Source organism: Myripristis murdjan, chromosome 1, assembly GCF_902150065.1.
Source record: "Myripristis murdjan chromosome 1, fMyrMur1.1, whole genome shotgun sequence".
Taxonomy (NCBI): Eukaryota; Metazoa; Chordata; class Actinopteri; order Holocentriformes; family Holocentridae; genus Myripristis; species Myripristis murdjan.
This window is the reverse complement of record NC_043980.1, coordinates 1,684,629-1,707,976: the sequence shown is the minus strand read 5'-3', so window position 1 is coordinate 1,707,976 and position 23,348 is coordinate 1,684,629. Positions and strand designations below refer to the sequence as shown.

General features: G+C 42.5%; 2 protein-coding genes across 2 annotated transcripts in view; one reads left to right on the top strand and one right to left on the bottom strand.

The window, feature by feature from the left end:
• The window catches only part of LOC115356978 (mitogen-activated protein kinase kinase kinase kinase 3-like), a 102,761-nt gene extending 96,197 nt beyond the window's left edge, over positions 1–6,564 (top strand). The window contains exons 30-34 of the mRNA XM_030048330.1: positions 10–78; positions 481–573; positions 4,062–4,132; positions 4,206–4,261; positions 4,748–6,564. Of these exons, the coding sequence (XP_029904190.1) occupies positions 10–78; positions 481–573; positions 4,062–4,132; positions 4,206–4,261; positions 4,748–4,835 (377 nt within the window). The 3' untranslated portion in view covers positions 4,836–6,564. The remainder of the gene's footprint in view (positions 1–9; positions 79–480; positions 574–4,061; positions 4,133–4,205; positions 4,262–4,747) is intronic.
• LOC115357044 (uncharacterized protein K02A2.6-like) lies at positions 5,093–22,012 on the bottom strand. Its single transcript, XM_030048385.1, is given in 4 exon segments — positions 5,093–5,227; positions 17,459–18,461; positions 19,714–21,704; positions 21,707–22,012. Coding segments are annotated over 4 exon segments (3,435 nt in total).
• Positions 22,013–23,348: the final 1,336 nt, after the last annotated feature.

Below are 23,348 nucleotides of genomic sequence, written 5' to 3'. Positions count from 1 at the left end.
CTCCTCCAGAAAACCCTCAGACCTGCGTGATCCATGTGACCCAACTGGAGAGAGACGCTATCCTGGTCTGCCTGGACCGTAAGTTCATTATTTACACATCAAAAAATAAGAACCACAAAATAACCACAGATTGTGCAGGTGAAACAAAATAATAATAATAATAATAATAATAATAATAATAATAAAACAAGGGGCTTAGTGCTGTCAGAAGGAACCATAAAAACAAGTAAACACGCTGGTCGTCCCCAGTGGTGTGTCTCCCGGCTGCCCTAAGGAAGTTCCTCATGTTGTTACCTGTTGATTAATTTGAATTCAGTTTAGTTCCAGGTCTGACAGCTCAACATAAAACCAGTGATGATGATAAGGAACAGCAGGGACCTCAAGTCCTTTATCAATTAAAGAGAGATTTTTTTTTTTTTTTGGGTTATTTGTTTGTTGGTAATGTGCTGATGTTTATTTCCTGTTTCCTGTTTTCTGCAGGTTGTATAAAGATCGTCAATCTGCAGGGGAAGCTGAAGTCCAGCAAGAAGCTTTCAGCCGAGCTCACCTTCAACTTCCAGATTGAGTCTGTTGGTAAATCACCTTAAACCTCCTTGAACCGTCATGAATCCCTTTAAACCCCCTTAAGGCCCTTTAGCCTTGTCAAACCAGTCAAATCAAATCAAAATCAAATCAAATTTTATTTATATAGCACCTTTCATACATAAAACAAATGCAACACAAAGTGCTTTACATTAAAATACATACAACCCTAATCCCCCACCCCCTCATACTCACCCACACACGCACACACACACAAGTACAACATATTTCACACATGCATACACTCCAGGCATACACCCCACCACGCCCCAGCCCACCCCAACCCAACCCAAAGATAGAATAAAATATGGCTGAGCACTGAGGGACCAGATGAGGAAACACCATTCATTCTTTGGGAGCCATCCACACCGGGAGGCGTCCCAGCCCACGACTACAGGGGGCACCACCACAGAGACCACCCCGACCCAGACAGATAGGAGCCCACGCCACGGCCATAAGGCCCTGGAGCAGGGCCCCCAACCATCCAGGCCAGGACAACCCCCAGGACGGCACCCCCCGCAGGCAGGCCAGATACAGCTCCCGGTGTGGAGGGCCCCCATGAGGAAAACACTGGAGCTAAAAACTAAAAGATAACAGAGTAAAATACAATCAATACTAAACGGAATAGAGAAGAAATAAGTAAATAAATAATATATATATATATATATATATAAACATATAAAAAAATGAAGTGTAATAAATGATAATAAATTAAAAACAATAAAATTAAAACAATAAAACAATGCAGGCAACATAAATATGTATTAAAAAGTAAAGAAAGAAATTATTAATCAGCAACTAAAAGCAGTAAAAACAATAGAAGCAGCAGAAAAGAGTGGAAATAGAATCAGATAAAAGCCAGATTAAAAAGGTGGGTCTTGAGCCTGCGTTTAAAAACATCAACAGTCTGAGCAGCCCTGAGGTTCTCCGGCAGGCTGTTCCACAGACGTGGGCCATAATAATAAAATGAAGATTCACCATGAGTTTTTGTTCTAACGTTGGGAACAGTTAAAAGACCGGTACCGGAGGACCTCAGAGTGCGCGAGGGCTGGTATGGTAAAAGCAGGTCAGACAGATAAGAAGGCCCAAGGCCGTTAAGACACTTAAAAACTAATAAAAGAACCTTAAAATCAATCCTGAAACGCACAGGGAGCCAATGCAGTGATTTTAAAACTGGTGTAATATGAGCCCGCTTTCTGGTCTTTGTCAGCACATGTGCAGCTGAGTTCTGGAGTAACTGAAGGTGTGAAATACTCTTTTTGGGGAGACCAGAAAGCAGGGCATTACAATAATCTAAGCGACTAGAGATAAAAGCATGCATTAGCACCTCTGTGCTGGCCAGAGAGAGAAACGGGCGCACTCTGGCTATGTTCTTAAGATGATAAAATCCTATCTTTGTTATACTTCTAATATGTGGAATAAAATCAAGCTCAGAGTCGAAAAGGACGCCCAGATTTTTGACACATTTTGCGGGTTTAAAATCCTTTAATTTTGGTAAAAGTTTCTCTCTCTTGCCTTCAGGGCCAATAACTAAAACCTCTGTTTTGTCCTGGTTGAGCTGTAGGAAGTTCTCTGCCATCCATGACTTTATATCTAAAATACAATTTAAAAGGGTATCAATAGGCCCTGTGTCATCAGGGGACACGGCAATGTAGAGCTGTGTATCGTCAGCGTAGCTGTGAAAATTGATGCCGTGTCTCCTGATGATGTCCCCAAGGGGAAGCATATAGAGATTAAAAAGTATTGGACCTAAAATTGAACCTTGGGGCACCCCACACTTCATTTCATGGGTTCTAGAGGAACATGTATCCAAACTTACGAAAAACCGGCGATCTGTGAGATAGGAATAAAACCAGTTAAAAACAGTACCAGAGAGGCCCACCAGGTTTCTGAGTCTGTTTAATAAAATGTGGTGATCTACTGTATCAAAAGCAGCGCTTAGATCCAGTAGCACCAGGACTGAGAGCTTCTGTGAGTCCATGTTACACCTGAGATCATTAACAATCTTCAGGAGGGCTGTCTCGGTACTGTGGTTCATCCTAAAACCAGATTGATATTGATCTAAAATATTATTTCTGTTTAAAAAATCATTTAATTGGATAAAAACCAGTTTTTCTAAAATTTTACTTAAAAAGGGTAAGTTGGATACAGGTCGGTAGTTATTAAGAATGTTAGGGTCCAAATTGCTCTTCTTCAGAAGGGGCTTCACCACTGCCGTTTTAAAGGCAGCGGGGAAGACACCTGTCTGGAGGGAGCAATTTACAATATTTAAAAGTTCAAACTCAAAGAATCCATAAAACGTCTTTAAGTGTGATGTGGGAATTGGATCTAAAAGGCAGGTTGTTGGGTTAACTCGGGAGAAAACTCGACCAAGCATCTCTGCATCAACCAGGACAAAATGTTCCAGTGTTTCCTCTGGTAAAAGCAATGGCTCAGGACTATTAAAAGCAACACTGTTTTGTGATAAAAAAAGTAGATCTAATGACATCAATCTTACTTCTGAAGTGGTCTGCAAAGTCCTCACATAGAGCATCAGTTGGTACCATGGAGGACTTTTTAAAATCGGTGTTTATTAAAAGATCAATTGTGGAGAAGAGGAATTTATGGTCATTCTTTTTAACTGAGATAAGTTTTGAAAAGTGGGAAGTTCTTGCCTGTTTAACTGCGTTATTATTAATTTTGAGTTTTTCACTGAATATTTCATGGTGTACTGTCAGTTTTGTTTTCCTCCACTTCCTTTCAGCACTCCTGCACTTTCTTTTCAGACTCTTAATTTCAGAATTTATCCAGGGGGATGTAGATTTAGTTTTTATCGTTTTAGTTAAAAGTGGAGCCACTGAGTCGAGGGCTAACCTCAGTTTAGTGTTAAAATTATCGACAATAAAATCACAGGGTGCAGGTAAAATTTCAGCGGGGGGTCAGAAGCACATTAGTGTGCCGTAAACCACCTTAAACCATCTTAAGGCACCTTAAGACCCCCTTAAACGTCTTAAGCCGCCTTCAACCACCTTAAATCAGCTGACACTCTTTCTGCTAACCTTAAAGCCAACCACCTTAAACTACCTTAATCTCCTTTTGTAAAGCACCTTAGGTCTCCCACAACAGCCTCAAGCACCTTGAAACACTTTAAACTGGCCTCCCTTTCACATCTATAAATCTAAACCAACCAAACCTAATCCAGTTCACACTACCTCAGCTCACCTTAAAACACCTTAAACAGCCTGAATTGACTGTAAACTACCATGAACCAACTTGAACCACTTTAAGGTACCTTAAACCACCTTATCCCTCTTTACACCACTTTAAAGCACCACTGTGAAGGCACCTTTAATCTCCCTCAGCCACCTTAATCCAGATTAAACATCCTCAGCCCACTTTAGAATACCTTGAACCACCTGAATTCTACGGAAACCACCATGGACCACCTTAAACCAGTTCAGACCGGCTCAGTGACCTTCCTCTCCCCTCCTCTTCTTCAGTGTGTTTACAGGACAGCGTTCTGGCCTTCTGGAGACACGGCATGCAGGGGCGGAGCTTCAAGTCTAATGAGGTAATTATCCAATCAGAGACTGGCACCGCCACGCTGTCGGTCACCATGGTAACATGTCTTATTTTTTCTGCAGATCACTCAGGAGATCAGCGACAGCAGCAGGATGTTCCGCCTGTTGGGGTCCGACAGGTGAGACAGCCAGTTTACCTGTCTCTCCACCCATCTGTTCACCTGCCTGTTCACCCGTCTGTCTGCTCACCTGTCTGTCTGCTCACTTGTCTGTTCACCTGTCTCTCTTTTTACCTGTCTGTTCACCAGTCCGTTTACCTGTCTTTCTGTTCACCTGTCTGTTCGCCTGTCCATTTCCCTGTCTGTCTGTTCATCTGCCTGTCTGCTCACTTGTCTGCTCACCTGTCTATTCATCTGTCTGTCTTTTCACTTGTCTGTCTGTTTACCTGTGTGATGGCCTGCTGGTGGCACTACAGGAAAGGGCAGGAGATCATCACAAGTATCCCCATCCAGGCAACAACATGACATGACCCGTCAGTGATGTAGGTCAAAGGTTGAGGTTGGGGTCCGGGGCGGCTTGGCAGGTCAGAGGCTCCTCTGTGGGCCTGCAGCCGGACGCTCCTGAATGTGAATGTGCTGATGTTGTTGTTGTTCCTGTTCCGGCAGGGTGGTGGTGCTAGAGAGCAGAGCCACAGACCACCCAACTGAGCCCAGCAACCTGTACATCCTGGCCGGACACGAGAACAGCTACTGACCCCCAGATCAGGACCAGACCGGGACCAGATCAGGACCAGACCGAGACAAGCCTGGGACCAGATCAGGACCAGATCAGGATCGGACCAGTCCTGTTCTGATCCCATCCTGTTCCGGTGTCAGAGAATTGGACTGGTTTCCTCTGAAAGTTTCCAGAACCAAATATGTTCACTTGCCTTACTGGTACGTTTCTAGTGTCATCAGTGCCAATCCAGACTGGAACCCTGACCTTGCTGGTCCAGTACTGGTGCTCTTGTCTTATTGGTGGACGGAGGGTCCAACAGTGTGCAGACTGAGCTGAGCCACCGCCTCCAGCCGGTCCGTCCGGTCCGGACCGCCCCTCTCGACCAGAACTCCCTGGAAGAAGAGATCTTCTATCTCAGTGGGACCTTCCTGGATAAATAAAGGATGAAAAAATCAAAACCCGGGAAGCTGCTGGACAGAGTGCAGCTAAATGCTGAGTTGTAGTTCTGTGTCAAAATGTCACCATCCCAATTTCCAAGGCCAAATGATTGAATTTACTTTATTTTCACATCCTGTGACTCGCCCCAACCTGGATGGGATTATAAGACGCCAAAAACACAAATATATAGTACATTCAGTGATGCCCTAACTAAGCAGTGCTGTTACATGGTCATTAATATGCTGTTAAATAGATCATTAAAATGATCTATTTAAAGGTCAGATCAGTGATGCTGGATCAGTTTTCTTGTGCTTTCACAAGTATTGAAATGAACTTTTTATCATTCTTATTTTATTTATTTACTTATTTATGTATTTGAATCCCCAGTAGTCACAACCAAGTCAGCAACTCACAAGTAAACATCACATCATCATGCAAAAGAATGATGTAACTACAGAAAAAAAAAGAATTAGCAACGATTATACTTCTAACAGTGATAATAACAGCAATGACAGCATGCGCCCACGTTCTGTCGACATAATCAGCAAAACATGTGATGCCGCTCAGAAATGGTAGTCGTACTGAAGACAGAGTACGATGGTCGCTGCACAGAAAAAAATATAAGGTGCTGGAGCTGGACCATTTTTCCCATTTTTTTTCTTGTAAATTCAACTTTATTATCAAAAATATAATAACTGAACTGATACACAATACTGAATGATCAAAATTGTCCCCCAACTGCAGATTTGCCGTGAAACTGATAACGACTGTGCCATATAAAGTATATTTGTGAAAAAAAGTATATTTTTTGAGCATTGTCTTCCACTCATTTGAAGCACTTACTAACACACTTCCTATCACATAATTAGACCTTTACTGAGATGAGTTACACTAACACAAATGATTTCTAGTTTTCAAAAATGTAATAACTAAATTGATAACTAATTAACAGCTCAAATGCAACTCACCCCTTCACAGATGTGTATGCAGTTGTGTAAGTCCTATGTAGTTCACATTATTTTAATTATTATTAACAGGAGACAGGAAGAACAGAATAACATTGTATTACATTAATGTCAGGTACCTTTTATTGTGTTTTGCAGGAAAGACATTAACTGGATTATTACATTATACAGTACAAATGGTTATTACATTAATGGTGTATTACATCAGTGGGATGTTATCACAGTGACAGCTGCGACATGCATGCATGGGATTAAAGTTATAATAATTACAATACTTTATTTCTATAGCACCTTTCATACAGCGGGTGTAGCTCAAAGTGCTTCACCATAAAGTGAAAAAAAAAAAAAAACAGGTATAAAATTGAAAAGACAATATAACAACAGTGCAAATATGGCACCATAAAACCAGTGAGTCGATTGAAAAACAGAGTAGAAACAGTAAAACATGTCAGTAAGATACGTAAAAGATGGAGATGAAACAAGATTTAGAAACAGTAAGATATGTTGAAACAAAGGAGGACATAAAAACAAAAAAATATGTAAAAACAACAGAATAAAAGAATAAACAAAGGAAGTGTGACAGTTTAAGTCAGTGTTGAATGAATCAGCTTTTAGTTGTGGTTTAAAAACGTCCACAGAGCTTGCTGCAGCTCTTCCAGCCTCGGGGAGGAACCAGTTAAAAACGTCTTCGCTGACGATTCTCTTGTTTATGTGACAGTTTGTATTTTAAAAAGCAGCAGCAGATGATCTGAGAGGCCGTGAGGGATTATAATTAATCACAAAGCATCAGTGTGGCAGGCTGGTCCTAAACCCACTGAGAGCCTCTGAACACGTAAAAGAAGTTTTTTTTTTCATTATTATTGTTTATTGTTGTTTATGGCCATCATGGAGCCGGATGGTGTCAGAGCAGTGCAGACCAGCAGAGGGGCAGCTGGTGTTTTGACACAGAACTACGACCCGGCCCTGACTCTGAACCAGCAGCACAAACACTACAGGACTCTGAATCTCCTCCCTCCGTCCCGTCAGACCCTCCACATGCTGCCATGGAATAACTGTACATATGTTTACTGTGTACTCTGTGTGTGTGTGTGTGTGTGTGTGTGTGTACAGTCTGCTGGTGTGAGCGGCGTAACGCTGCCTTCACCACCTCTGGTTGTTAGTTGTTACTTGGAAAGTGTTAACGTGTCTTAACTGGTTGGAACGGCCAATTGTTTGTATTTATATTTGTAAAAAAGTTACTCACGTTTCATTGGCTGTCAATTGTGACCAATAAGCAGAGCCCCAAGAACACGTGTCCACCTGCAGGGGGCACTGCAGAAGCTGAGCAGAGTGTCAGCTCTGTAGATGATAATCCTGCTCCTCCTGTGCGTCGGTGGAAACGAGCAGCCGCTGCTTCAGAAGCTCCACATTTCTCTGAGCTCAGAGGAAGGACATGTGGAACATTTAGGAAGCAGATGATTGGTTCTCCTGTGGTTCTGCAGCCAGTCAGCAGCACAGAGCCTCAATACCAGTGCTAATCTGCTCAAACTCACAGCATTTTACAGCCGTGGATTATAATTTCAGTTTATAATCCTGTCTGCAGCAGAAATATGGACAGGAACAGTCCAGTTACTGATCAATATCTGGAATCAAATGGGCTGATCAGTTTAGAGCATTGAGCCCCACTGACCCACACAGATTCTGCTCTGTTTAGCTCAGTGCTGCCCCTGCTGGACACAACACTGAACTGCAGGCTGTTACTTTGTCTTACAGCAGTTCAGATGTAAACCTCCACAGGCTTTGATACAAGAGAAAATTTTTACTTTTATTTCTTCTTCTTTTGTGTTGATAAACGTCTGCAGCACCTAAAGGAAAAAAAAATCACATTCTGCTGGTAATCAGCAGCAGGAGCTCAAATTCACAGTAAACAACACGTGAATGCAGCATCTGACCCAGGACGTTGCACAGCGCCACCTGCTGGAGCACACGGTGTTTATATATGACCTCAGGCCTGTTTCTCTGTCTCACCTGCCTGTCCTGTCTCTCTCTCTCTCTCTCTCACCTGCCTGTCCTGTCTCTCTCTCTCTCTCTCTCTCCTACCTGTCCTGTCTCTCTCTCTCTCACCTGCCTGTCCCGTCTCTCTCTCCACTGTCATTGTCAAATAGAGCAGAAATGCCAAAAAATAATCTTTGAAAAAAAGAAGCTTTCTCTCTGTTTCATCCCTCTGTCAACATGAAGTCGCTGCTTCCGGGCACCAAAAACTCAACGTCTGGAAAACGCTGTTTGAACGCGCTGTTTTCTTCTTCTGTGGTGTGGCCAGTGAACAGGAAGCAGTTTGATGGCTGTGATCTCAGCGGCGGCGCTTTGGTCCTGCAGCTTCTCTGCACACGCTCACAATAAATAAATAAATCATTAATAAAGTTGCATTTTCAAAAAAAAAAAAAAAAAAAAAAAAAAACAGAACAGAAATAAAATGAAATGTGTATTCATGTGGCCTGTTTTCAAGCTGTTGGGGGTCAAAGGTCAGAGCTGTCAGTCTGTCAGTTTCATCACCAGCTGCCTTCTTCTTCATCGTAGATCCTGTCCACTCCGTTTCGTTTGAATCTCTGACAGGTTTCATGTTTTCTGCTCAGATTTGCACAAACAAAACAAAAAAAGACTTTCAGCCTGAATCCACTGAAGGTCCAGCTCACCTTAAAAATCACAAACGGTAATCCAGACGGAGGGACTTTGCCTTTGTTTACTGAATAAAGTCCAGTTTTGGTGGCGTGCAGGAGCACTGCTGACCGTCAGGTGTCCTGAGGCTGCAGATCAGCTGACTTGGAGTTTCTCGTTGGACTGTGAAAGTTTCCCAGAAGCCACCTCTGTGTGTCGTTCAGGTGCATGTGTTGTTTTAGCCTCATGATCCACAGCTCCATCTGTTTTCATTCAGAACGTCACAGCATTAAGTTGCCTTGTAACAACGCATCATGTCACCACCTGACAGTGTAATACAGTTTTCCTTCATTTTGTAATGTCTTGCCACGTTTTGTAATTAAAAACCTTGAACGTAAAATGCAACATTTGGCCTCGTTTTATAATATTGTACTACAGATGTTGTTACATACTGTGAGCTAATGCAGCAGTTACACTTATTTCTTTTGTGATTGATATGTAATAATTGAGTGCATTATGTAGTAACATTCCACCGCTGCTTATATCAAGTGCCACACCTTTTTATTATTCACTGAAATGAAATTGTGCTGGAGTGCACTGCACTTTGTCTACAATGATGATAGTAATCATAATCACTTTATTCATCTAGCACCTTTCAAAAACAAAATTACTAAGTGCTTTTCAAAAAAAACTGAGAGGATAAGTATCTCAGATCCAAAACGTAAGATATAAATGAGATAAAATAATTTCAGGTCCCAGAGCCGCAGCAGCCTGACCTCTCACAGCTTTAAAAACAAGCACAAATATCTCCAAATCAACCCCAGTGGAGGGCAGGAGTGTCATCCCAGACCTCCAGGACCCCCTGTCCCGTCCTGCAGGTTTCTGTTCCAGCTCTGCTCTTGCACACCTGATCCATTCAAGGACTTCATGCTGACTGGCTGAAACAGAAGTGAAGTAAGTGAAGACCTCAGGCAGCAGAAGGACAGTGAGGAGGAGAAGGAGGAGGAGGAGGCAGCATCATGGAGGGAGCAGCCCCTGCATGGTGTGGACCACCAACAGAACCAGTTTGGTGCTTCTGCTGCTCTGTGACAAATGACCTTCATGATGTTTGTTATCTTCCTCCATCACAGTGAGGTTAGGCTGAACCCGGCACAGCTGGAAGCAGCCCGTAGACTGCCACCTTGTGGACAAAAATATACTGCAGCCCTAAAAGAAGTGGATTCATTGAACGACACTGAAAATACATTGAGCCAAGGGACACAAAGAACAGCACAGTCATTTGAGTCTGCATACAATATTATAACAAAGTAATAATAATAATATATTTTATTTGTTTAGGCTTTTCTTGGCACTCAGAGACACTTCACAGTAAAAAGAGACAAATTCACATGAAATAAACAATATTATGAAAAGGAGGTCATTTAAAACAAAGAGACAATAAAAACAGAGTCAGTGAGAAGCAGGGACCAAATGTCCATATACTGTTCAGGCACTCCAAAAATGTCCCCCCCAATATTGCTGGAATATGTTAGCAATTCAATAGCAAATTCAATATCTGTCCCCCCCAATGTTGAAATGGTGGTTTTGGCCCTGGTGAGAAGCCTGGAGGGAGGACGGTGGATGGACGGTGATTCATGAGAAATATTTCTCAGCTGTTTACAGTGTTGGCATGGAGGACAAGAAGCTCTGGAATGAGAACACCTCAAAACTGTGGATTTCAAAGCCATTTGTAAAAGTTCAGAAGCCTGCTGTTCACTTTGATATTCTCTGGATGGATGAAAAGCATTGAGAGAACTTCCACTCCTGTCCACTTGGTGGCGCTCACGCTCCATAAACAGAATGTGAGAGTGAAAGCAGAGCCTGGTGCTGCTTTGAACTGGCCGTGCTGCTCCCTCTGTGCTGAAAGTTGAGATTGTCCATGTTGCTGCTGTGAAGCAGCTGGACTCCACTGGACTGGCCGCTCTCCCTGCAGCTCAGGACAAGTCCTTCATCCTGAGCAGCCCCTTCATGTCTCTGACAGCTTCTACGGCAGGGCTATTCAACTTCAATAGCAAGGGGGCCAACTATGAAAAGCAATGGGGCAGTGGTGTAGTCTACGTGACGCAGGTATACACCGTATACCCACTAGAAAAGGTACCGAATTTCCGTATAACCACTTAAAAATGAGCAAATATACGTATCAGTATGTTTTTTGACAAAAGGTTCACTCTCCCGTTCATAACGTCGCCTTCTCTGTGTTACGAAGTGGGCTCTTTTTGACCATAGGGGCTTCCGTCAGGCCAGACGTTTCGGGGGACACTACAGCTTCAGAAAGGGAGCCTGTTGTGTTTGTGTGTGTGTGTGTGTGTGTGTGTGTGTGTGTGTGTGTGTCTGTGTGTTTATGCGCGTATACCCACTAGAATAAACTAGACTACACCACTGCAATGGGGGTACAGGGGCCACATACAATATTTTGTCAATTAATGACTATATTCGTCTTGTAATGCCGCTTCAGCTTCCTTCATCACAGGTAATTTCAGAATCAACTTTGTTTTTTTTTTTCCTTTTCTGTTTTTTTTTTTTTTTTTTTTGACAGAGACATTTTGAAGCTTGAAATGTAACGTGAGATAACATAAAGATGTATCCACCACATACAGGATGTGGTTCCAATGTCTCAAAAAAAGCTCAGCATAGATACAGTATATTATACGTATTATTATCCTACGTATACGTAATATTATACGTCTATAGCTCAGAAATGTGTACCTGTCTTTCAGGTATTGTGTGGCGGGCAACAGAAAAATGCTGGGATGTGGCTCTGACGTTTCCACACTGTGACACTGAAGTCATGAGGAAGTGACTGCAGCCTCGGAGCAACAGGAGAAGCAGCGGCGTCTTCTCTCTCTGGGTTTCCTCTCCACATGAAGCTGGAAAGTCTCTTGGATTTGATGTGGATGTGATTCAGCAGGTAAAGACCCGACCAGGGATCAGTACAGATGTTTGTGTCTCACAGCTGGAAGACTGCAGAGCAGACTGGGAGCACAAGGTGGTGGGAGGGTCTGTCAACATGGGATTTAAATGTTTTACTGATCTAATTAATTATTGTACTATTATTTTCAGCACTGATGTCTAACACTGAAGACAAACTTTGTCTAAAATGTTTTACTTGACTCTTGTTTTTAATGGTAAAGTCAGTGTCAGGTAGACTGTAATCAGAACACACCTCATGGATCAAATATGTTGTAGAGCCAGTCTGACAGCTTGGAGAGGCTTGACTGAAGTTTCCTTTTTCTGATGTTGACTCACCAAAAGAGAAAAACTTTTTTTTATCAATTATTTCACCTGTTTTTTTTTGTTTTGTTTTGTTTGTTTGTTTGTTTGTTTTGTTTGTTTTTTTTACGCTGCTATCACTGAACATTCAATATTGACCCTTCCAAACATGAGCAGATTAACTTGATTTCTTTCCAAAACAAAGACACAAACAAAAAAGAATATTTGCAGAATTATTACCTGACAAACAGAGAAGTAGGAGTTAGTAAGACAAATAGACATGATTTGTACAAAAGCCCCGATGCACGCCCACAGATCATTGGCAAGTAGCAGGGACGCGCACGGACATGCTGTGTGCCAGGGCGCGTGCCCGAGACGCGCACCGACATGCCCTTTAACCAGTGGTCCCCAAACTATGTATCCGGGACTAATACACGCATAGAACGTGACAGCCTACTGGAACCTACAAAAGGATTATAAGGAAGGAACACAAGAACTTTGAGAGACTGCTCATATGAGTCATTTAAGCAGTGGCAGTTCTGCCTGTTGCCGCTCTAGGCGAAATTACTGGCTTGCGCCCTTTCATGTTACTACTCCAACCGGGGCAGCATCAGTCGGCATCAGGCGAGCCGGCACTGGCCGCCATTAAGCCGCTCACCTGTCAGATCCGGCAGACCAGACCGGGTGGGCGCGGCCTACCGGCCGGTGCCACACCCAGCCCACCAGCCCGCCTGATGCCGACTGATGGTAGGCTACTGATGGCATGTGCGGGTCAATATGGTAGTCTAGAAAACTGGCGATTTTTTTTCTCGTGCGCCCCCAAGTAGATTGCGCCCTGGGCGGTTGCCCACACTGCCCATAGCAAAAACCGTCCCTGCATTTAAGTTAGAGATTCTGCTCTGACAACTAAGCTGAACTTTTACCTGTTAAGATTGTGCACAGCACAACAGAAAGTTGATGTTCCATGGACTTTATTTTTTCTGTGAATAACCCAGAGAGGGTTATTTGGTTATTACTTATTTCACAAATAGTGGTATTTACGGAAGCCCTAAAGGGCCATACATAAATATATTTTATTTCCTCCGTTTTCTCGTGATAACGAGATAATTCCTCCGTTTTCTCGTGATAACGAGATAATTTTCCTCCGTTTTCCCGTGATAACGAGATAAATTTCCTCCGTTTTCTCGTGATAACGAGATAATTTCCCTCCGTTTTCCCGTGATAACGAGATAATTTCCCTCCGTTTTCTCGTGATAACGAGATAATTTTCCTCCGTTTTCTCGTGATAACGAGATATTTTCCCTCCGTTTTGAATGAATGAATGAAACGTGATAGGCCTGAGATTTCCATCATACGTGACATGTCATGCTGACTGACGTCTCCTTGGACACATAAAGCAGGGGTCACCAATCATGTGCCATGGAGGGCCGAGAGGCTGCAGGTTTTCATTCCAACCAAGACCTCCACCAGGTGATTTCACTGATCACCTGGAGGAAAATTATCTCGTTATCACGAGAAAACGGAGGAATTATCTCGTTATCACGAGAAAACGGAGGAAAATTATCTCGTTATCACGAGAAAACAGAGGAAATTTATCTCGTTATCACGGGAAAACGGAGGAAAATTATCTCGTTATCACGAGAAAACTGAGGAATTATCTCGTTATCACGAGAAAACGGAGGAAATAAAATATATTTATGTATGGCCCTTTAGGGCTTCCGTAAGGCACCCCTGCGATCGTCACACTTTTTCTGTTACAAACTGAACCCGGCCCCCCATCAGAGAAGGTAAAAGTTATGTGGCCCTCACAGGAAAAAGTTTGGGGACCCCTGCCTTTAACGCTGTGAGCCTCAGAGCGCTCGGCTCTGCTCAACATGGACAATTAACTTTTCCTCCTTGACTTGTGTGGATTTGTGTGCGTGAGTGAGCCAGGTGAGCTTCCATTCATGTTCTCTCGCCTGTAGAGAATTGAACTTCAGCAAAATGCACACCGGTTTGGCTGTTTTCCACTTCGTTGGTATTGATTGTTGATGTCGCGATAGAATGCGCTGATTAGGCTCTGAGTGACCGTCAGTTCAGTTACATTAGTAACTACAGTTCTCTGAGTAACTGTTTTATTATAATTATAAGGAGTTGCTTACTTTCATTATTCTACCACTTGAGATTATATTCCCGAGACCGTAAATTTATTTATTTTGGAAAAAATATGTTTAAGATATGATTTTGCTTCCTTTATTTTCAGAACCACACATATACAGACCTGTAATCCCTTGACTTCAATATATCCTCTCTACACCAACTCTCTGGCCGGAGTCATCACTCTGTAGTTGTCCTGCTTAAATAAACCAGTGTGACCCAGAGGTCCTCCTCCTCACATGATTTATAATAATTATAAATACACATTTAAACTTATCACCAAATTCCCTGCAGAAAATGAAAAGCAAAAATGCAGTGAATGTTGCTGAGAGGCTGAAATTAGAGCTTTGTAAACGTCAGTAGTTTCCAGTCCATGTGTGCAGAGTCCCAGAGGATTCAAAGTCCTCTGTAGATGAAGCTGCTCAGTGGGTTTGATGGAAAGGGCGGCTGCTCTGAGTGTTACGTCCACTCTGTATATGTGACATGGTGCTGACAGGAAGTAGGCCTATTAGAGAAAATAGTACATAATAGACTTAGTGATTATTTAGATAAATCGAATATACTCATCCCATCACAATATGGCTTTAGAAAGAAGAACACAACCAGTATGGCAATTTTAGATCTTGCAGAAAGAATAAATTATGCTATTGATAAAGGTGAGTGTGGGATTGGAGTTTTCCTCGATTTATCAAAAGCGTTTGATACCATCGATTTTAAAATCCTTTTAGGCAAACTGCAGCATTACGGTGTCAGGGGAACTGCACTCAGTTGGTTCAGAAGTTACATATATGAAAGGAAGCAATATGTTAATATAAATAATAGTAAATCACAATGTAAGAGTATCAAACATGGGGTCCCACAAGGTTCGATATTAGGACCGCTTCTCTTCATCTTATATGTAAATGATTTTGAGAATTCCTCTAACATCCTGCATAAAGTCATTTTTGCAGATGACACAAATTTATTTTTTTCTCATAAAAATATGGAATATCTCCAAAATCTTATAAATGAAGAATTGTCCAAGGTGGACTCCTGGTTTAAATGTAACAGATTAGCTTTAAATATGGCTAAAACTAATTACATTGTATTTCGCTCAAATAGAAACCGTAATAATATTGCACACACAAGAATTGAGATACATGGTAGAGCTATCGAGAGGGTAGAATTTACTAGATTTTTGGGAATATACATTGATGAATTTTTGAACTACAGGAAACATATTGATGTTCTGACCAAAAAATTATCTAAATATGTTGGCTTGTTTTTTAAGTTGAGACATTTCCTTCCTCTTGAAGCTCTCCTAACCTTGTACCAGTCTCTATTTGTGCCTCATTTAAATTATTGTAATTTTTTATGGCGTGATCAGTGATGGGAGTAACGGCGTTACAAAGTAACGGCGTTACTAACGGCGTTACTTTTATCAGTAACGAGTAATCAAAGAAATTACTGTTTCCCCCGTTGTAACGCCGTTACCGTTACTGACAATAAAATGCGCCGTTACTTGCCGTTACTTACTACTAATACTTATTATTATTATTTTACTATCCTGTTCGAAAAATGTGCGTCTTGTGGAGAAAAAGCGGTGTGTCAATTTTCAAACCGGTCGGACTTTGCAGTTTTTCGTAACTTAGCAACATGCATGGAGAATGACTGAGCACAAATTAGAAGAATCATCTGTGTTCTCCGACGGCAGAGCGGATAATTTCGCTGCCTGTCGTGCAGAAGACCATGGGTTCAATTCCCCATCCTGACTAACTGACATCACTACTTTAAGCTATAATGAATTACTTTTTCAAAGTAACGTGGCCAACACTGACAATGATAGATGAAATTTGACAGCAATGTCCACACTGAAACAGCAACGCAAAAATATGTGCATTAATAAGAGGATTTAAGAAAAGAAAAAAGTAATCATTAAAATTACTTTCCCCAGTAATTGAATTACTCTTCTGCAGCAGTAATTGAGTAGTAATCAAAATTACTTTTTTACAGAAGTAATTAGTAATTGTAACTTATTAGTTTTGTGAGTAATTGGTCCCAACACTGGGTGTGATACATATCCAAGTTATTTTGAGAAATTACTGATCTTACAAAAGAAAGTAATACGAGTCATATCATGGAGCAAATTTACTGCTCCCACTGATCCTCTTTTTCATGGTTATGGGCTTCTGAAGCTCACTGAGTGTAACATTTTTCAGAATGCCTGTGTAATGTTTAATGTAATATTTAGACTCAATGACAGACTCTGTCAACTCATTCCAATTTATTTTCCCACTCAGGAACACAACACAAGGGGAAAACAACTTTTAAAGGGAAAGAAAAGGAAACTGAAATGTACAAGTTTTAGTATAACCTGTAAAGGTCCAAAAATTTGGAATGAGATTGACAGCACTATAAAAGAGTCTGCATCTCTGTCTATATTTAAAAAGAGGTTAAAACAAAAGCTGCTATCTAGTTATGTTTAATTATATGTATTACGAAACTGTTAAAAAACTGCTGAGGATCTAAATTATGAACTGCTCACTTGAATGAATATATGTATGTATGTATTTCTCATGTATAACTGATGTACTGATTTTATGTGAATATCTCTGTATCTAGGGAATCCGAGGGGATCTTAGTGTTCAGAGTAGGTTATTATAACATTGTGACCCTGGAAACAATCAAGGAGGACGCAGGACTCCAAAAATATCTTTCTTGGATTTTACTGGCACATGGTAGTCTACACATACAGAGAGTGAGAGGAGGAAATCAGCTGACATGGACTTCTACATGTAGATTTTTCTAACAGGAAACCCACACCTGGAGCCTAGAGCTCCCTCCAGAGTATAAGAAGTATAAGTCTCAGGATACTACATCCCTCCCCTCTCAGGTCTGCAGACTCACTGCAAGAGAAAAATAACATAAATTAAGCAGCATTGTACTTAACATACATTTTATATAACATGTATAAGTTTAACTCAACTTCAATTTAACTCTTAAATTGTAACTTAAATCTGGGTTTTAATATTTTGAACTTAAACTCACTTTTAAATGCAATACATAAATGTCTCTGTGACAACCTAGAATAATTTGGTTTCACAAATAAATTTAATCATTAGTAGTATTCACTGCAGATCTGATAAACCAGTGTTTTTTTTTTTTTTTTTCCAATGTTAACTAAGGCCTATAATAATCAGGTGGGCGCCTCTCTCTAATAGAGCGCCTTAAGGGTGGTGTTCCTTGTTCCTGCAGCACAGGTGGGGGCTCACTCCCCAACATGGGTGTGTCGCTTTTAAAGTCTTCCACAGGGGTTGGAGAGTCAGAGGCCCTGACCTCAGGGGACTGCACTTCTTCTGGTATCACAAGAGATGGTGTGTTCACCACCTGAGGTGTACTGGGATCGGTATCAGGAACACCACTTAGCTCTCTCTTCCTGATTTGGTCAACATGTCTCCTCACGACCTGTCCATTTCCAATGAGGACTGTACATGACAGAGGACCTGTGCAGCTCTCAACTGTTCCAGGGATCCATTTGGGACCATATCCATAGTTCCTTGTAAAAACTGGATTCCCAGGTGAAAAACTTCTGAGCTTGGTGCGGTTGTCATGATTAACTTTTTGTTTCCACTGTTTCTTTTCCACCTTAGACTTCAAGTCGGGGAGTAACAGGTCAAAGGCAGACCTGGGCCTCCGTGACATCAGCATTTCAGCCGGAGACAAGCCTGTGGTAGAGTGTGGAGTGATTCTGTAACTGAACAGGAATCTGGACACTTTTGCTTCCAAGCTCTCATTAACTCCTTGCATCCTCTTCATCCCCTCCTTAAAGGTCCGAACTGCTCTCTCAGCCAATCCGTTCGATGAAGGATGGAAAGGGGCTGAAGTCACATGCTTTATCCCATTTTTAGACATGAAATCAGCAAACTCAGCACTCATGAAGCATGTAGCATTATCACTCACCAACATCTGTGGCAATCCATGGACACTGAAACTTTGTCTGAGCTTTTCAATGGTTCCATGAGTAGTTGCTGTATTCACAGGATACACATCCATCCATTTAGAATGGGAATCAACCAGTACCAGAAACATCTTGCCCAAAAATGGACCTGCATAGTCCACATGGACTCGAGTCCAGGGCTTCTCTGGCCATTCCCAGGGATGTAAGGGTGCTGTAGAAGGAGACATGCTATTCTGTTGACACGCATCACACTGGTGTACCTCCCTCTCAACATCCTGATCCATCTGCGGCCACCAGACATACACTATATTACCAAAAGTATTCGCTCACCTGCCTTTACTCATACTATGAACTGAAGTGCCATCCCATTCCTAACCCATAGAGTTCAATATGATGTCGGTCCACCTTTTGCAGCTATTACAGCTTCAACTCTTCTGGGAAGACTGTCCACAAGGTTGAGGAGAGTGTTTATAGGAATTTTTGACCATTCTTCCAAAAGCGCATTGGTGAGGTCACACACTGATGTTGGTCGAGAAGGCCTGGCTCTCAGTCTCCACTCTAATTCATCCCAAAGGTGTTCTATCAGGTTCAGGTCAGGACTCTGTGCAGGCCAGTCAAGTTCATCCACACCAGACTCTGTCATCCATGTCTTTATGGACCTTGCTTTGTGCACTGGTGCACAGTCATGTTGGAAGAGGAAGGGGCCCGCTCCAAACTGTTCCCACAAGGTTGGGAGCATGGAATTGTCCAAAATGTTTTGGTATCCTGAAGCATTCAAAGTTCCTTTCACTGGAACTAAGGGGCCAAGCCCAGCTCCTGAAAAACAACCCCACACCATAATTCCTCCTCCACCAAATTTCACAGTCGGCACAATGCAGTCTGAAATGTACCGTTCTCCTGGCAACCTCCAAACCCAGACTCGTCCATCAGATTGCCAGAGGGAAAAGCGTGATTCATCACTCCAGAGAACGCGTCTCCACTGCTCTAGAGGCCAGTGGCGGCGTGCTTTACACCATTGCATCTGACGCTTTGCATTGCACTTGGTGATGTGTGGCTTGGCTGCAGCTGCTCGGCCATGGAAACCCATTCCATGAAGCTCTCTGCGTACTGTACTTGGGCTAATCTGAAGGTCACATGAAGTTTGTAGCTCTGTAGCAATTGACTGTGCAGAAAGTCGGCGACCTCTTTGCACTATGCGCTTCAGCATCCGCTGACCCCTCTCCGTCACTTTACGTGGCCTACCACTTCGTGGCTGAGTTGCTGTTGTTCCCAAACGCTTCCATTTTGTTATAATAGAGCTGACAGTTGACTGTGGAATATTTAGGAGCGAGGAAATTTCACGACTGGATTTGTTGCACAGGTGGCATCCTATGACAGTTCCACGCTGGAATTCACTGAGCTCCTGAGAGCGGCCCATTCTTTCACAAACGTCTTGTTTCACAGTCTGCATGCCTGAGTGCTTGATTTTATACACCTGTGGCCAGGCCAAGTGATTAGGACACCTGATTCTGATCATTTGAATGGGTGAGCGAATACTTTTGGTAATATAGTGTATGACCGGGCCAGTCCCTTCATCCTAGACATTCCTGGGTGGGACTGATGCAGCAACTTTAACAAAATTTTCCTTCCTTTCTGGGGAATAATGACTCGAGCACCCCACAGAACACATCCATCTCGCACACTGAGCTCCAAGCGTCGAGAGAAGTAAGGCATACATTCAGGCTCCACTGTTAAAGGCCATCCTTTTAGCACATATCCATGCACACGTGACAGTGTCACATCTTTAGCTGTCCAATGCCTTACTTGTTCTGTGGTCACTGGTGCATCATCCATTCCATCCAGCATCAGCACCAGATCCTCCTCTTCCTCAGCAGGGAATGTTTCTGGCAAGGGAAGCCTACTGAGGGCATCTGCATTTACATGCTGCTTTCCAGGCCTGTATACAATGTGATACTCATAAGCTCTGAGCCATACAGACCAACGCTGAACACGTGGAGACACCATCTGAGGAACAGGTTTAGTTTCATTGAACAGGGAGATCAAGGGCTTGTGATCAGTCACAATTGTAAAGTTCCGGCCATAAAGGTACTTGTGGAACCTTTTTATTCCAAAGATCACAGCCAAACCTTCTTTATCCAGCTGTGAGTATTTCTTCTCCGCTGGTGCCAAGGTTCGAGATACAAAACCAATTGGTTTTTCTGTTCCATCTTCCATCCTGTGGGACAACACTGCCCCCACGCCATATGGTGAGGCATCGCAGGCTAATATTAAAGGCCTCCCTCCCGAATAATGCACCAAAACATCAGCTGACTTCAGTAAGTCTTTGGACCTCCTGAAGGCTTCCTCTTGACGGTCCCCCCAGCTCCAAACCACATCTTTCCTCAGCAGATGATGTAAAGGGGCCAGCAATGTGGAGAGATTTGGAAGGAATCGGTTATAATAATTCAGCAAGCCCAGGTAAGCCTTGAGCTCTGTCATTGAAGTTGGGGTGGGTGCGTCAACAACAGCTTTGACCTTGACCTCCACTGTGTGAACTCCTTTCGCATCCACTTTATGTCCCAAATACTGAACTTCATCAGCCAGCAATGTGCATTTGCTTCTCTTTAATCTGAGACCAGCATCTTCTAACCTGGTCAACACCTCATCCAGGGTCTTGAGGTGCATTTCTCTGGTTTCCCCGGTAACCAGGATATCATCAAGATATACAGCAACTTGTGGTATTCCCTGGAGAACCCCCTCCATGGTTCTCTGGAATATTGCAGGGGCTGAGGATACACCAAATGGTAATCTGTTGTATGTAAACATTCCACGGTGAGTATTTACAGTTAAATACTTCTTAGACTGGTCATCCATTTGGATTTGCTGATATGCATGACTCATGTCAAGTTTGGTGAACTGTTGCCCGCCAGCTAACACTGCCATCAAATCCTCTACTTTTGGTATGGGGTACTGTTCCAGGGTGGAGACTCTATTCACAGTCAATTTATAATCTCCACATAATCTACAGGCACCATCAGGTTTGAGCAAAGGAACCACAGGAGCTGCCCACTCAGAATACTTGACGGGTGTAATGATATTCTCTTTTAACAGTCTGTCAATTTCAGCATCAACTTTAGGTTTCATAGCATAGGGAACAGATCTGGGTCTATAAAAGCGGGGAGCTGCATTATCAGGTACATGAATAGTAGCTTTAAATCCTTTTAAAGTTCCCAATTCTTCTTTAAACACTCCCTCATGCTTTTGTAGCACTTGCTCCAAGGTCAGGGGCTGTGAGTTTGTTGTAGTGTGCACTTGATCCAGGTTCAGGGATGATGGGTGGTGTGCCTGGTTCTTTATTTCAGCCCAGTCCAGTTTAACATGCTTCAACCACCATCTTCCTAGTAAGTTTGGACCTGTGCCCCGAACAACTATGATGGGCAATATCTTTTCCTGTTGTTTGTAGTTCACTTTCACATATGTTTTCCCCAGCACCTTTATCTTTTGCTTTGTATATGTTCTCAACTTCAGGCGAGTTTTTTTTTCAATGGAGGGGCATTTTTCACTTTTTCTTTGAATGTTTTCTTATTCAGGATGGTGAGTCCACAACCAGTATCTACTTCAAATGTCACTGGTTCTTCATTTAAAGCCATGCATACCTTGTAGGGTGGTTCCCCCTCCTCCTCCTCGCCCAGGACACTGTATAATGGGAATGCCTGTTCCTCCTCCTCACTCCCTTCTGCCACTCTGGGAGAACAATAATGCACATTTCTCTCCTGTGTGAAGCGTCTTCCTCTTCCTCTGGTTCTTCTGTCAGCATTCTTTTCAGCATTAGACTTTTTATTATTGCGACAAGCTCGGGCAATGTGTCCAGTCATTCCACATGCATGACATTTTTCCTTTTTGAACCGACAGTCTTCAGGTGCATGTTTACCCTTGCAGCGATAACAGTCTTTATCCTTTTCTGCTCTCCCCTGGCTCTCTCTCTTTTGCCCCCTGCTCTCCGATCCACAAGCCCTCACTGCATTACAGGACATGGCTCCTGCCTTTGCCTGCAAATCCTGCACATTTCTGTTGGCAATCTCCATTGCTTGAGCTAGAGACAGGGCACTTTCAAATGTGAGATTGCTCTCTGACAATAATCTTCTCTGGATGCGATCATCATTTATTCCACATACCAGCCTGTCCCGTAACATTTGTGAAAGTGTCTCTCCATAATTACAATCTTGTGCCAGTTTCCTTAACTCAGCCACATATTCAGCTACAGATTCAGTGGGTCATCTCATTCGTGACTCAAATTTAAACCTCTGGACAATTTCACTTGGTTTGGGGTTAAAGTGGTTCTTTAATAAAGTTACCAACTGGGCAAAAGTCTTTTCTCCAGGTTTTGCAGGACTTAGGAGGTTTCTCATCAAACTATAAGTTTGTGCTCCCACCACACTGAGCAATATGGACTTCTTTTTATCTTCATCAGTGATATCATTTGCAGTAAAGAAGTGTTCCATTATCTCACAGTATTCCTCCCAAGCTTGCACTTTTCCCTCAAATGGAGGCAGGGATCCTATTGTTGCCATCTCACCTGCTTGTCTTCCCCCTTCCACCAAGGCTTTTGTCCACCTGGAGTTCAATCATTCAATCTAGCAATCAATCCATGCACAGGGCCAGGGATCAGGGCAAAAAAGCGAGAAAAAAAAATTTCTCCAGATTATCCTCGTCGCCAATATAACATTGTGACCCTGGAAACAATCAAGGAGGACGCAGGACTCCAAAAATATCTTGGATTTTACTGGCACATGGTAGTCTACACATACAGAGAGTGAGAGGAGGAAATCAGCTGACATGGACTTCTACATGTAGATTTTTCTAACAGGAAACCCACACCTGGAGCCTAGAGCTCCCTCCAGAGTATAAGAAGTATAAGTCTCAGGATACTACAGTTATGTAAGGAACTGTTTTGTTATGTAATGTATGGTTGTTTTTGTTTTTGTTTTTTTGTTGTTGTTGTTGTTGTTGTTTTTTTAATGTTTTGGGCCCCTGTTTATAAGCTACAGATAGCTTCTTAAACACTGACTATAACTGGTATTTGTATCTCAAATGATTTGTAAATAAACTGAACTGAACTGAACAGCACACATCCTGTCATGGAAAGCTTGTTGTCATCAATCAGCCGCTGTGTTTGTGTCAAGGTGTCGGCTTGGCTATGGATGTGTGTGA